This window comes from Echinops telfairi, unplaced genomic scaffold (assembly GCF_000313985.2).
Source record: "Echinops telfairi isolate 266 unplaced genomic scaffold, ASM31398v2 ScPeMD7_655;HRSCAF=1070, whole genome shotgun sequence".
Classification (NCBI taxonomy): domain Eukaryota; kingdom Metazoa; phylum Chordata; class Mammalia; order Afrosoricida; family Tenrecidae; genus Echinops; species Echinops telfairi.
The window spans coordinates 28,115,545-28,129,727 of record NW_022104553.1 but is presented as its reverse complement, the minus strand read 5'-3'; the positions used below and the strand labels follow the sequence as shown (position 1 = coordinate 28,129,727).

Genomic DNA, 14,183 nt, shown 5'->3' with positions numbered 1-14,183 from the left:
AGAGACCATTTCAAGGTCAGGGGTGGGGGGGTAGAGAGAGCCACGAAGTGGGAGACAAGAACGTTAAAAGAAGTAGAAATGAGAGACCCGAAGCAAGACTAAACTAGCCGGTTAAGAAGGACATCATTGAAATGGAAGAGAGCATCCCAGACCTGAGAGAAGCTGGGTGGGGGAGACGTTGTATACTGGCGACGAGACCACGGGGGTACAGGACAGTGGCTGTCCTTCAAGATGCAAGATCATTCTTCGCAGATGATGGGGGCACACGCGGGGCTAAGGGCAGGTGGAAGGTACGACTGGGGTGTTGAGGGGTGCTGGAGAAGAACCCCCCCCATGCGGGGTGGGGTAGAGAAAACCATAGGATTGAGCTGGAAGGGGACATACGGTAGAACAAGACGTAACACAAGGAGGGAGGCCTGGCAATCTCAGAGACTCTTCTAGACAGAGAAGGGGTACGGGTGCTAGGTGGGATGAGGGACCACCCCCGGGCCGGGAGGAGACTGGAAGAGACCGCCTCACAAAACCATGGGGGATAGCCCTCGGCAGCCTGAGAGAGCGCCCCTGGAAGAGACTAGGGTGCCGAGGATCCTGGGTGTTGGCGATGGAGTAAGGAGGCCTTCCCAAGACACCATTGCAAAACCTGGCCGCCCAGGAGGCCTGGCCTTAAGGGGCTGGAAAAAACCACCGCAAGCAGAGGATGGGGGAGGGATTTGGGACTCAAGAGTCACCCCACCCCCGGTTGAGCCCTGAGGCTAGGGGTAGTCAGTGAGCTGCCCAGCTGGCTCTAGTCCACCCACGCTCCCCCCACCCCACAGAGGGCCGCCATTCCCTGAATACCTACAAGGCCTGCATGAAGTTCAAAGACTGCTACTCCGGCTTCGTGTCCACCACCATGGGCCCCAAGGACTACATGGTGTCCAACGCTCACTGCTGCCAGAGCGACCGCTGTAACCAGGGCGACTTGCCAGGTAGGTGTAGGCTGAGCTCTGCCCGTCCCAGGATCCCACCACCACTGCCCTGCACTGACACCTACCGAGCACACCTTGCTGTCGCGTTTCTTTTTTTTTACGTTTCTTGTGTTAAATACGGGGCTGGGTGTCCCCCTGTCGCCCAGGGTAGCTAGGAGGCCAGGGGAGGGCCTAAGCATCCCTGTGCACCCACTCCTCACCCCTCGCCCCCAGCTCCCCACAACAATCGCACAGAGAACGGCTTCCAGTGCCCGGCCTGCATCGCGCCCTTCCAGGAGACTTGCCCTGGCACCGAGGCGGCCCGCTGCGTCGGGCAGGAGACGCACTGCATCTACTTCGCGGGCAACGTGCAGGCTGGTGAGAAGCACCTGGGAGGAGGAGTGGGGGCTGGGAACGTGTGGGTTCCCAGGTGTGGGTTCCAGGGGAGGAGGGGCCTCCAGAGAAGTGAGAAAGGAGGTTGCTGGGAGCCCAGATGCCTGGGTAATAAAGGCGCGAAGGAAGGAGGGTGGGTGGGTGTGTAGTCAGGGGTGGGGGCAGGAGTACCGGGTGGGGGGCCCCTCCCTCCAGTCTGAATTCTCGTCTCCAGGCATCATCAACACCAGATTTGCCACTCGGGGCTGCGCTACCGAGAGTGCCTGCTTCACCAAGGCTGGGTCCGAGGTGCCCTCCGCCTCCTACCTCTACTTCCTGCGCCGAGCCGACTGCCTCCCAGCCCGGTATCGGCCTGGCCGGGCTGAGTGAAGAAGGGATGAACCAGTGGCTGGAGGCTCCATCTGCCCCGAGCCTACTGTTCTCTCTGTGCCTGTGAATTAAAGGGTTAACCCAGGAACGCTGGAAACTGTGTGACTCTGAGACAGTATCAGATTAGGCTTCTCAGCCCGGACACCCTCGTGGTGAGGAAGACAGAGAAGGCCCTGCTTCTTGTTCAGCAAGACCCCCTTGTTCCCTGCTAACTCAGGTGGCTCTGCGGGTCAGGCACTGTGCCTGAGGTCAGCCCTTCAAACCCACCCGGTCCTCCGGAGAACGATGAGGCTGACTGCTTCCGGTAGGGGTTTCCAGCCTCAGACACCATATGTCAGGTCCCTGTGAGTCAGGACTGGGCTGCAGCTGAGTTGACAGCAGGGGGTTTAGTGGGACCCTCAGCCACACTTCCATGTGTTGTTTGTTGTTTTCAGCCTTCTAGCTCTTATGAAGTGGCTATTACTCCTATCACACCCGTTTTGAAGATTAACAAACTGAGGCACAGGTGGTGCAGTTACCTGCCCCGGGTCAGAAAGCCAGGAAAGGGCTCATTTGACCCCACCTCTGTCCAACAGACTCCAGAGTCCCAGATGGCCCCTGCGGATGAGACTTCTCCTACCTCTTGTCGCCAGTCCCATGCCTGCAAATCGAGGGCATGAACAGCCTCCACCTCAGAGGGCTTTGTAAGTCAAATGAAAGTCTTTACAAAGCTCGGTGGACACACGGCCCCTTTAATGCAGACAAAGCAGGCTGCCGAGGCTATAAGTCGAGTAAATAATCGTCATCCTAATTAGCTGCCATCAGTTGCCAGGTACTAGCCTAATTGTCCAAACACTGGCATCATTCAGGCCAGATGAGAAGGTATTATGGCAGCAAGCCCCTTATCTCACAGGTGTGAAATAACAAAGATGGATTAGTCAACCAATGTTGCCACGATGCCAGGTAACAAAACATTCCCAAACAGAGGCAACAAACGAGCGATTTTCCTTTCTCTGGGCCACTGGGTGGCACTGCTTCCAGCTGCAAATTGGCTGGCTCATTCCAGTGTGGGGACAGCTTATCTCCTCATGGGTTTCCTGTCTCGTGAGGCATGTTGTCCTCGCGAATCACGGGACAGTGAAGAACACGGAAGGTGTCTGCTGAGGTCCTGCATGTGCACATTCCACTGGCTTAAGTAAACCACCTGGCCAACCTCCTCCCTGGGGATGGGGAAAATCGTACCAGCTCCTGACCACCCTGCTGCCCTGGTTGCTTCTCATAGAGACCCCATAGGACAGAGTAGGACTACCTACCTCCCCCTTAGGGTCTCTGAGGCTGTGAATCTTTTAGGGGGCAGCTGGTGGGTTCGAACCACAAAGCTTGGAGGCTAGTGGTCTAACACTTAACCCACGGCGCCACCAGGCTCCTTACTCAACCTCTGGTGTGTGTGGGAGGGTTGACTTTCCCTTCTTCCCCATGCCCAGCCCCTCCCATAGGGGGCTCTGTTCATTGCAGTCGGAGGCACAGGGGTCACGGGCCCCAACCCTGCTGCCAGCAGTGCCACACGGAAGGCTGATGCGTGGGTGGCTGCCGGCTGGGAACCAGAAGTGACAAGCATGCCCGTGAAGAATCGATTGTGCAGGGCAACAAAGAGTAACCAAGAAACCAATAGATGTGCTGGGAATAAGTGGGCAAGGGAGGGGCTCCATCAGGAGTGGGGTTTGAAATGCTCATTGTGTGTGTGTGTGTGTGTGTGTGTGTGTGAACCAACTTCCCACATCAAGGCAGTCACAGGCAGTGCCTCCTCTCCCTCAGGCCTGGAGACCAGGGAACGGAAGGAGACACTGAGCAGCGAAGTGGATGCAGCTGGGCCCCCTCTAGGGACTTCTCTGTCGGAGTTAAGGACCCAGAGGGGAGCAAGAGAGGCTGTGATGGGGGAGGAAGCGGTTTGGCAGCAGGGGGAGATGAGTAGTGGTGATGAGGCTCATTCAGGACAAACTGACAAGGCACAGCTATGCACCACAATGACTTTTCCACACGTCTTTATTCATTCCTCAAAACAAACAAGCACCATCTCCCCCCGCCACACACACACTAATCCTTGGCTCCCTGACCCAAGAGACACTGCAACTTCTTCAGGACCCCGCGCCGTCTGAGGCAGCTGTCACGACAAGATTGCCTCTTCTCCCCAACCTTGCTGGGGGGCTGCTCTGCCTCCCTTTGGGGTGTTGTAGCACCCACCCTACAGCTGCCCAGGGGTCCTGCCATGAGGGCCATGGAGGGGTGGTGTCTGGAGATGCCACCCCTGGAAGCAGCTGCTCCTTAGCAACCTGAGGCCTCCAGTGTCCAGCACACCATCCAAGCAGATGTCAGGGTTCAGAAACCCACCCCCATTGACAGTCACCGAGAGACCCAGGAATGCTCCGATGCAGCTATGGGAACACAAAGCCCCTCCCCAACACCACACACACACACACAAACTGGGCCTTGCCTTCTCCATTGTGACCCCCCCTGACACGAGGGGACCAGAGATGCCAAGGTCAGGAGGGCAGCAACAGGCACTGTGTGAGCAAAGGCTTGGTGGCCAGACAGAAGGTGCCCGGTCTGAGGTTGTCTTCTGGCTGCCTGGGGCCGAGGGCTTGTGGGTGGACAGGGCCACTGGCATCTGTGACCCTGGCTGTGCCCGATTTCTCGCGATGCTGTGCGGCACTCAATCCTGACGGCAACCCTGTGAGGTGGACACAACTCGGCCCAGGCCGCCCTCAGTGGGCAGCAGGAGCTGTGCTGTCTACCACCTTTGGTGGCGATGGATGTGTTTGTGATCTCTGCTGTCCTGCCTGCTAGCCGTCAGCCACCTGTGGCAGCTGAGTGCTGAAAAAGGAGTTCGGTCTGCCCAGACTGATTGGCTTGTAGTCCCTGGAAGCCCTATGTGAGTAAGCACTCAGCTACCGATGCAAAGGTTGGGGTCAAAGCACACACAGAGGTGCCCCGGAAGAAAATTCAGGCGACTTCCATCAGAAAGGTCACAGGCACTGAAAACCATTTGGGGCTGCTCAGCCCGGCTTTGAACACGTGCTGTTGCCATGGGTCGGAAGGGACCGGATAGCAGCTGGTTGGGGAGTTAATTTAAAAACTGATAAGCATTCACCGAAGTGGTGGGGGAGCTATTAAGTAAGGTGGTAAGTTAAAAAAAAATACATGAATCGCTAGTAGAAACCTGTGTTAAACAAAAATATCAACATGTAAAGCTATTGTTGCTCAACACACCCTCTGTTAGGTAGATGGTTTAGAGACAGGGGATTGTCCCTTCCATGCCTGCAAAGGCCCCCTAAAGGAAGTTGGGAAGTCAGGTGACCATGAAACACCTATGAAGACCCCAAACTGAGCATGCTCCAATTCAAGTCCCCAGCCAGGTGGGAGGCACACCTGGGTGGTCCAAATGAGATCCAGGCTCATGACATCACCCAGGTGGGCTCAACCCAGCCAATGGGGTCAACTAATGCCTTCAACCATGCCGACCCCCGGCCAGGGGGTAGGCTACAATAAAGGCAGGGACCATGCTCTGGGACTCTCTTGCCACATGCTCTTAGACTCTAGGATTCTTGGACTTCTGGCCACCTGGGATCTCCTTCCCCGCCAAGTTCCACACCCTTGAGTACTCTTTTCCACGATCCCCTTTGAGACTGTAAAGCCTGAAACTTGTCCGGCACTTCACAAAAACCCACTTGTGCGAAGCCAAGAACCGACGAGGGATTACCCACGCAAATACCTAACATTGTGGTGCTGTGACTCAGATAAAAACGTTGGACACCATCCTCTAAGGCAGCTGCTCTCAACCTGTGGGGTCAAACGACCCTTTATGACAACAACCCTTTACGAATTGCCTGATTTGTAACAGTAGTAAAATTACAGTGATGAAGTAGCAAGGACAATAATTTTATGGTTGGGGGGGGGGTCACCACAACATGAGGAACTGTATGACAGGGTCGCAGCATTAGTGGTTGAGAACCACTTCTCTAAGGTAAGCCCAGCTCGGGACATTTGTCGCTGGAGCGGGCACACATCTCCACCTGACTGTCAGTGCACTTCTCAGACTTCACCTCACCACCCTTGAGAGACTGAGCAGCTGTGGCAGGTGAGTCGAACTTTCCAAGTGTCGGATGTAAACGGCAAGGCATGCAATTTGAGGGTGCTGGACTCTGTAGGAGGGAGATGGGACCCCCCCCCCCACACCCAGACACAGCTGTAGATGTCTCGGGGACCATTCAACCCTGCCCCCTTTGGAGTTGCTGGGAGAACTTCACCCTGGAGCCCCTTACTCTCCCCCCACCCCATGTCTGCCTTTTTGCTCTCCTGTGCCATCCTTGCCTCCAGGTTTCCCTCAGCCTCCCTTCCTGTGATGCTGTCAGAAGACTGCTACTAATGAGCCTGGTGCCAAAAGTTCCTTTGCTTTCCGGTGTTTTGCTCCGTGTTGCTGCCAGCCAACTGCTGCTCACATAAATCTGTTGGGCTCTCTGCAAGATGCTGGTTCATCTGCTTTCTTCCCTCGGACCCCAGACAGCCCTTTCTTGCAGGGTAGTCGAACACATGACTCAGCTGACCTCACCAAGACGGTGCCCCCAGTGTCTGCTATTTTGCTGTAGGGCAACTGAGCATGTGTCCTCTACTGACCTCACCAAGATGGCACCCAGTGCTCCAACCAAGTGGGACGAGTGGGGACTTAGTGGCTAGCCCCGCCCAGTTCTCACAGTTTTGACCCCACCAAGTTCCCAGAATTTTCGGTCTGGGCTTTCCCTGGTATGCCCAATTGTTTTCACCTGTTCACAAGTAAGTAGCTTGGTCCTGTTTGGGTTTGGATCTCTGCGGGTGTTGTTTTGCTTCTTCTAACTGGTTGGCTTCCGCTTTTGCCAAGTTTTTGAAAAGGCACCTGGAAGCAAAGCCACTGAAGTAACTGCTAACCCTGCTGTTTTGAAAGGCTTTTGAGCACAACTGCCTCCCTGCCCTTGGCCTCTGGGCCATTTACATTCCTGGTCCAGTTCCCCATTGACAGTTATGTGTCCAATCAAGGACCCCAATTTCCCTAGAATGGCCTGCTCATAAGCCAGTGGTCGCCTTTGAAGGCAATTAAGGTCACTCAAAGCAGTGGTCCTGCTTGTGGATTCTAGGTGGATTATTCATGCCAATAATTCCATGTCAGCCCTGTGAGGTCACCTGAGCCAGTGGCCGTCTTGCTTGCTGTCTATAAAATGGTCGAGGGGGGGGGCCTCCCTCAAACATGGGTGCCTGCTTAGGGCTCAAGTTTCATGGCGCCCTGGGACCTCAGTTATGACCCTGGGGCACCAGCCCCTCCAACTTCTCATTGCTTGTTTTCTACATGGCATTCCAGGGTCCACTCCCAGGGGATCTTTGTGCACTGTAACCCGACCTATGGTCCAGATCTGACCCACAGACATCAGCTCTGTAAGGCCACCTGAGCTGGTAACTCACAAATCCCTCGCATGCTGTCTAGAAAATGGTAGGGGCCCAGTTTGTTGGTAGACACGGGGTTCCCTGACCCCCACCCAAATAGAGGCATCTGTTGGGGCTCAAGTGTCAGGGCACTTAAGTGCTATGTGCGTTGGGACATCTGACTCCAGGGCACAGGGCTCTCTAATCTCCTGTTTTGTTTCCAACACGGGCAATGGAGGATCTGTTCCCAGGGGAGCGGCGTTACACTGTATCCTGATTGGCATCGATTTGACCCACAGACACTAGAGAGACAGAAACGATTATCTGTCTGCAATATATCAATATCTGTCTCAGTACGTTCTAGGGGATGGGGAATTGTGGCTGAGGAATGGTGCACTTCCCCGATTCCGCTAGAAAGTTTCCACAATGGGATGGAGAAGTGGGGAGTTCCCTATGTTAAAGCATTTGTCCTCTGCAGAGGACAAATGTACCAAGGATCCTCTAAGGGGCCCTGAAGCTGAAAGACCCTGAACACCCAGCCCAGTCACACCACCCTCAGCCCCTGAGCCTGTAGAAGCTGAGGAGAAAGGTGGCCCCATCAAAGTCTTATCCTTAATAGAGGCATCGGGGGAATTTGGTCCCCAGGCAATTCACAAGTCTTTCACCCTAGGCAGCTATGCAGACAGTCCAGAACAGCACACAGAGAGCTCCCAGCACCTCACCCTAGCCTATGACTTGGCTTGGAAGGATGTAATGATCATTCTGGTACAGACTATAACAGACTGCAAGAAAGAGTGGGTGCTGAAGGGAGCTAGGAAGTTTGCACAAGGTTTACTGTACCTGTAATGAACGATGATAAGTATCCAATAGGAGAAACAGCTGGGCCTCCCACTGAGCCCACCTGGGATTATAATGATCCCAATGACAGGTGGGCGTGGGTACATTTTCTGGTGTGTATCAAAAATGGACTAAAGTCAGGGCGGCAGAGGTCACTAACTACACTAAAATGACAGCTATTAACCAAGGGCCTAAGTGTGGCTGAGAGAAGTCCTGAGGAGTCACACTTAGACTCAAATCAAGGGCAAGTCCTACTCAGAGACAAACTTCTCTCACAGGCCACACCAGCCATTCGGAAGAAGCTCCAGAAGTTAGTGCAGGAGCCTGAAGGAGTGACCCTAGAAGAGACGGTCACTAGGGACAGTGCAGCCTTTGACGACAGGGACAAAGAGCGGGAAGTCCAGGCTCAGGCTCGAACATCAGGCATGCGCAGGTACTGGCCGCCATTGCTAACCCATGCCCATCCACTGCCTCCCAGGTTTCCAAGACCCCTGAACAAGGCACCAAGGGTCATGTGGTCCATCACCCAGGTCACTGGACAGGGGATTGGCCTAACCAGAATAAGCCTCCACGAGGGCCAGGCTGCCACTGCAAACACACGCCATTGGGCAGCACTCTGTCCTCTGGGAGATGCCCAGGAGGGGAGGCGCCCCGGCAAGTGTGCAGCTGCTGAGGGTGGAAACGGCCTGATGGCGCAGAAGCAGGAGGTTGCTGTTCCTGGTCTGGAGCTTCGGGTGAGCACAGATGTGGGGCTGCCTACTCTGTCCTTACCTCGTTCCCCAGACCTCTGGCACCACCAAGGGATTGGCAGGAAAGCCTGCAGTCAAACGCTTTAGGGAACCCTTAAGGTGCCTCTGGGACAACTTCTACAGCTCTCATAGCTTCGTAGTAGTCCCTGAATGTCCGGCTGTATTGTCTAGCCTCATCCGAGTCCCACAATAGCCTTCCATATGTTCCTTGCCTCAGAGGAGCTGCTAAGCCCCCCACAGGAACAGTGGGAGAGTGCCAGAAACTGTGATGTCTGGGACACAGGAGTCCCAGGCAGAGCTAAACATGCAACCCCTGTAAAGATTTTCCTAAAAGACCCCACCCAGCTTCCCTGCCAGCAGCAGTACCCTTTGAAACCAGAAGTCACCAAAGGATTACAATCCCTCATTAATAAATTCCTCCAGCATCAACTTTTGGTTGCTGTCAATTCCCCGTGACACCCCAATAACGCCAGTCAAAAAGAAAGATGGGTGTTACCAGCTGATTCAAGGCCTTAGGATAATAAATGAAGCAGTGATTACACTGCACCTGGTGGTACCTAACCCTACACACTCCTAGGGGAAGTTCCCAGCTCCACACAGTGGTACAGCATCCTGGATTTCAAGGATGCCTTTTCCTACATCCCGCTGGACCCACAGAACCAGGTCCTTTTTGAGTGGAAATTAGAACAGGGGCAGCTGCACCAACTTCACTGAATTGTATTGCCGCAGGGCTTCCGAGAGAGCCCCCATGTTTGGACAAGCCCTACGCCAGGTCCTAACTGGTCTTACTCTAGAGGGGGCACAGTCCTACAATACATAGATGACCTCATCTGCTGCGCCACTTGCGAACAGTCTCTCTCTCTCATACAGTACAAGTTCTAAGCTTCTGGACAGAGATCAGCCACAGAGTCTCTAGGGCCAAGGCCCAGCTAGTGCAACAAGAGGCAACATACCTAGAACTAGTCTTATCAAAAGGAAAGAAAGGGCTCTCCTTAGAATAAGTAAGGGCAATTGTGGAGCTGCCTGAGCCAGAAGCTCAGAGACAGCGACAAGCATTTCTAAGCCTTACTGGGTTTTGTTGAACCTGGATTCCCAACTATAGACTCCTAGCAAAACCCCTATGAGGCCTGGAAGGGAAAAGTGACTTAGAACCACCCCTGGGGGGGCATGGAGCACATGGATGTAGTGGACCAACCTAAGGCTCTTCTGCTCTAGGGTCCAGCACTGGGCCTCCCAGACCATACTTAAAGGCCTTTCCCAAATGCTCATGAGAGAAAGGGGGTGGTTTTGGGAGTGCTAATCCAGAAGCTAGACCCCAGCCTCAGTCGGTGGCATATTTATCAAAGAGGTCAGCTCTGACCTCATCCAGCTGGCCACCTTGCCAATGTGCAATAGCTGCCGTGGCCCTGTTACTCCAAGAAGTAGTTCAGATCACCATAGGAGGAACTTTAGAGGTCCTGACTGACCATAGGATCTCTGAAGTGCTACAAGCTAAAGGCTATAACTGGCTTTCTGACAGCCACCTAACGAAGTACCAACTGCTTCTTAGAGAACCCTGATGTCACCTTCCAGACTTGTAGCACCCTCAATCCAGCTACGTTACTCCCTGACCCTGGGGAGGACTCTGAGCCCCTCCATTCCTGCTTTGAGCTACTGCCTACTAATAACCTGTCTTGGCCTGACCTTAAAGACCAACTACTTGCTGTAGCAGGCTGTGCCTGGTTCTCTGATGGCAGCAGCTTTGTGGGCAATGAAGTGCGCAGTGTCGGTAATGCCACCGTTTCCGTCAACCAAGTCATTGAAGCCAGTCCCCTGTCCTGCGGCACTTCAGCCCAGCTGGCTAAACTCATCGCTTTGTCACGGGGCCTCGAACAGGCAGAGGGAAAGAAATGAGTGCTGTACACAGATTCAAAATATGGGTTTTCGTTTCTCCATGCACACCCTTCAATCTGGCAGGAAAGAGGCTAGCTCACCACTCGGGGAAGCCCCATTAAGTATGGGGGTCAAATCAGGGCACTCTTAGTTGCCCCCAAACCCATGAAGTAGCAGCAGTGTACTGCTGAGGGCATCAGAAGTTGCCATGGGCCACCAAGCTGCTGACAGGGCAGCCAGACAGGCAGCCCTGGCATGAACCCCCTAGCCTCCATAAATGCCATCATTCCCCAAAAACCAACTTCCTGTTCCACTCACAGCAACCTGACAACTCCACAGTAGAAAGCCCCATCTTTCTCTCCCAGAGCAGCTGGTGGTTTTAAACAGCTACCCTTGCAGTTAGCAGCCCAATGTGTAACCACACCACCAGGGCTCCTTACTCTACAGTGTAGGCCACGTCACTTGACTTGTGGGGACAACTAGAACTCTGAAGGGACAAGATTCGGGCTGTAGCATGGATGGGGTAAGGTTTCCCAATGAAAATTCTCCTACGACCTTTGTGACCCTCAAAGAACAAGCAAGTGGGCTGTCATAGGGGCTGGGGGGATTCTTCGGCACAACTCTCCGGGCCTTTTCTTCACCAATGCAGTTTTCCATTTGCTTAAAACTTCTTCCTAACAAGACTGTCAGTGTCCTGGGTCCTTCTAGAAAACCTATCAAGTTGCCCTGCGCCCCCCATGCCCTTTTGGGATCCCCCGTCACCATGATTTCCTGCACGGACCTCTCCAGAAACTGAGTTTAACTGGCCCAGCGGATCCCCTGGGAGTTCACTATTGCAAGTAGACCCTTTATTTGAAGGTCCTGAAATTCTGATGAGTGTATGACCGTGAAAACTTGTCGGCAGCCATCCACTGCCCGCAGAGATGGGGTTACGAGGTTTCGCTTGGGCCCCATCCACGTACTGGAACCCTGGGAGCAACCCAGCAACACGCCCTTCTAGAAGGAGCTCCATCGGCTTCCCCACCTGCAGCCTGGAAGTCGACTTCCGTTCCCAGTGAAAATCAATGTGATCACCTGAACGGACGTGTGCTCGATCACATGCGCAGCAGTTTGCAGATTTAATCAACCAACTGTTGCCAGGGAATCAATTCCAACTCTTTGCCGCCCTACCGGACAGAGCCTGGCCAGCCGCTCCTCCTTTCCAAGGCTCAGCATGAACGCAAAATACAGAAATGCAGCCCATGCTTTCGAGTGGCTCCCCGTTGAAAGGAGAGTTAGGGTTCCACTGGGTTAAGTCGAAGCTAAGAAGCATTCATTCCACCGGCCTTCTTTTATGTCATATTTGTGGCTGCAGGATAAGGCCCAAGGGCAGACAGGGGTGGCTTGAATTCCTCCTGGGGGGTGGTGCCGCCCCTTGCTCCTTCAGGTGGTTGCCAAGCTTGGTGGAGGAGCTTCGCGGCCAGACTGAGGAGGGACAGGCCACGTGGTGCGCCGGATGCCAGCAGGAGACACGGCCAGCATTCTCTCCCAGTTGAAAGGGTATGGAGGGCAGTAACTGGCTGGCGGATGTCTTCCCTGGATGCCACTGATCAGGGGACCCAATTCTGAAACACTAGGCACTTACTGTCTGCCAGGCGCTGTTCCAGGTGCTTGAGGGGGGTGGATACAGCTGAGAGTGAGACAGGCATTGCACTGGTAAATAAAGATCACGATTGCGCTAAGGAAAACCACCCGGAGGAGACCCCAGGAATGGGGGTCCCTGGGTGGCACAGATGGTCAGCACTCAACTCCTTACAGCAAAGCTGAAGGCACGAGCCCACCCAGTGGTCCCCCAGAAGCGACGCCCCCTGGGGAACCTCCTCCCATAATCTGTCATGGGAAACTCCAGCACACTGAGGTCACCCGCAGCTGCAGTGGCTTGATGGCAACCGCGTGGGAAGGTGGGACATGCTTCTGTGAGGGGAGGCAGGGAGGGAGGGCTTCTCTGAGGGGGGCAGTGGAGAGGATGCCTGACTGCCAGAGGGCAGTCTGAGAGCAGAGCGCCACAAGCAGAGAGAACAGCCAAGCGCCCCCAAGGTGGGCACTCAAGCATCAGAAGGTGGAGCTGCCATGCTGGTAGGGGCTGGCGCACACGGGGCCTGAGGATGGGCAGGACCTGACTGTGTGGCGTTGGGCCTGCGGCCTCCTCTCTTCCTGTCACAAGGGGTGGTCCTAGACCCAGGCTGACTGACTCCCTTTCTCTTCTGGACATCTGAGAATCCGGGAACCTGGAGCTAGCAGCTGGAAACCTAGGCACGGTGGCTTCTTCACTTCACCCTTCCTGGAGGGGGGGCGGGGGCCACTCTCTCCCAGTCTGGAGCGCTTGCCTGGTCCTTCCAGGAGTCCCACAGAAAGTCTGAACGGGGACAGCAGTGTAGCTGCTTTTCAGAAATGACAGGCCAGCCGAACACGAAGACCCGAAAGGGTTTTAGGGCTCAGGGACGGAGGAGCTCAACTCCCCAAAGAGACAGAAACCTCCAAAGAAGGGAGAACGAATGGGCTCCCTGAAGGAGAGCAGTGTCACTCAGCCCCTGTGACATGGGGACAGTCAAACACATTCCCCTTAAACTCACCGAAGAGTCAAACCTGCTCCCAGACAAACTCACCGGAGGCCGCTGGAAGACGGCTGTGAGGCCAGGGCTCCTGCCGTTCTGCACCACTAAGCACCGCTCCTGGTCACAGGCTGCTACTACCCAGAGCCCACCCTGTAGCCCTCTTTCCCCCTCCCCCTAATAGCTAAGAAAGGAATCCTTGGTCATTCTACCCAAGCTCTCTCCCAAGATTCCCTTTGTTCCTCCCCCCACCCCGCCCCCGGCCCCAGGAATCCAGAACCAAGGTCCAGTCTTCTTGAGAGGCCAGCCTGTGCCCCTCCCCACTGCCAGGGAAGGCTGAAATCCCAGAGCCCTCCAAGCAGAGGGGGAGTCTATGTGCTGGCTTCTGCTGCCCAGGAAACCCATGCCCTGCGCCCCTTTGGGGTTTCCAACGGCTCCAGCTTCCTGGGGTTCCCAGGTTCCCTTCCCCCAGCTGAGGGTCACACGACCATGTCCAGTTTCTATTCCCTTGGAGACCAAGTTGGGTGGCAGGGCACGAAGTGTTAGGTTCCCAGCCCCCAGAGAATCCAGGAGTCCTGCCCACCCAATATTCATAAGTCAGAAGGGCTTGCTCTTCAAGCACCCAGGTGGCTGTCAGGGCTCCTTTATCCCTGGAGGCTAGACATCCCACCCGGGGGGCCTGGACCTTCAAGCCCCTTCCCTCTACCAGGGATTCAAGTCCTCAACCTGAGTGGAACCAGCAGCCCCCGGCACAGGAGGGAACCCACGGAAACCCCGGTCCCCATCCATACCTTACTGGGCAGAGGACGGGAATGCCAGCACCGCTTGGGCGTCTGCCAGCATCTCATCCAGCGCCTGCAGCAGGACGCCATGCGCCGCCCGGTAGCCCAGGCCACCAGTGGCCGCAGCGCCGCCCGCCGGCCACAGGAAGGACAGCGCCCCCAGCGCCGCGCCCCCAGCTCTGCCCTCGCCGGCCCACGCACCTAGCCTGGCCTCCA

The 14,183-nt window shown here is 55.2% G+C and overlaps 2 protein-coding genes across 3 annotated transcripts in view; one reads left to right on the top strand and one right to left on the bottom strand.

Moving 5' to 3' along the window:
* Nucleotides 1-1,797, top strand: part of LOC101661022 (phospholipase A2 inhibitor and LY6/PLAUR domain containing) — a 4,242-nt gene extending 2,445 nt beyond the window's left edge. For both annotated transcript variants that reach the window (XM_045292861.1, XM_004710537.2), the window contains 3 exons: nt 816-968; nt 1,182-1,325; nt 1,555-1,797. In XM_045292861.1, coding sequence (XP_045148796.1) covers nt 816-968; nt 1,182-1,325; nt 1,555-1,709 — 452 coding nt within the window. In that variant the 3' untranslated portion in view covers nt 1,710-1,797. The remainder of the gene's footprint in view (nt 1-815; nt 969-1,181; nt 1,326-1,554) is intronic.
* A 9,891-nt stretch (nt 1,798-11,688) lies between these two features.
* Nucleotides 11,689-14,183, bottom strand: part of IRGQ (immunity related GTPase Q) — a 6,462-nt gene continuing 3,967 nt past the window's right edge. The window contains exons 4-5 of the mRNA XM_004710538.2: nt 13,977-14,178; nt 11,689-12,263 (exon numbers count right to left, since the gene is read on the bottom strand). Coding sequence (XP_004710595.1) covers nt 13,978-14,178 — 201 coding nt within the window. The 3' untranslated portion in view covers nt 11,689-12,263; nt 13,977. The remainder of the gene's footprint in view (nt 12,264-13,976; nt 14,179-14,183) is intronic.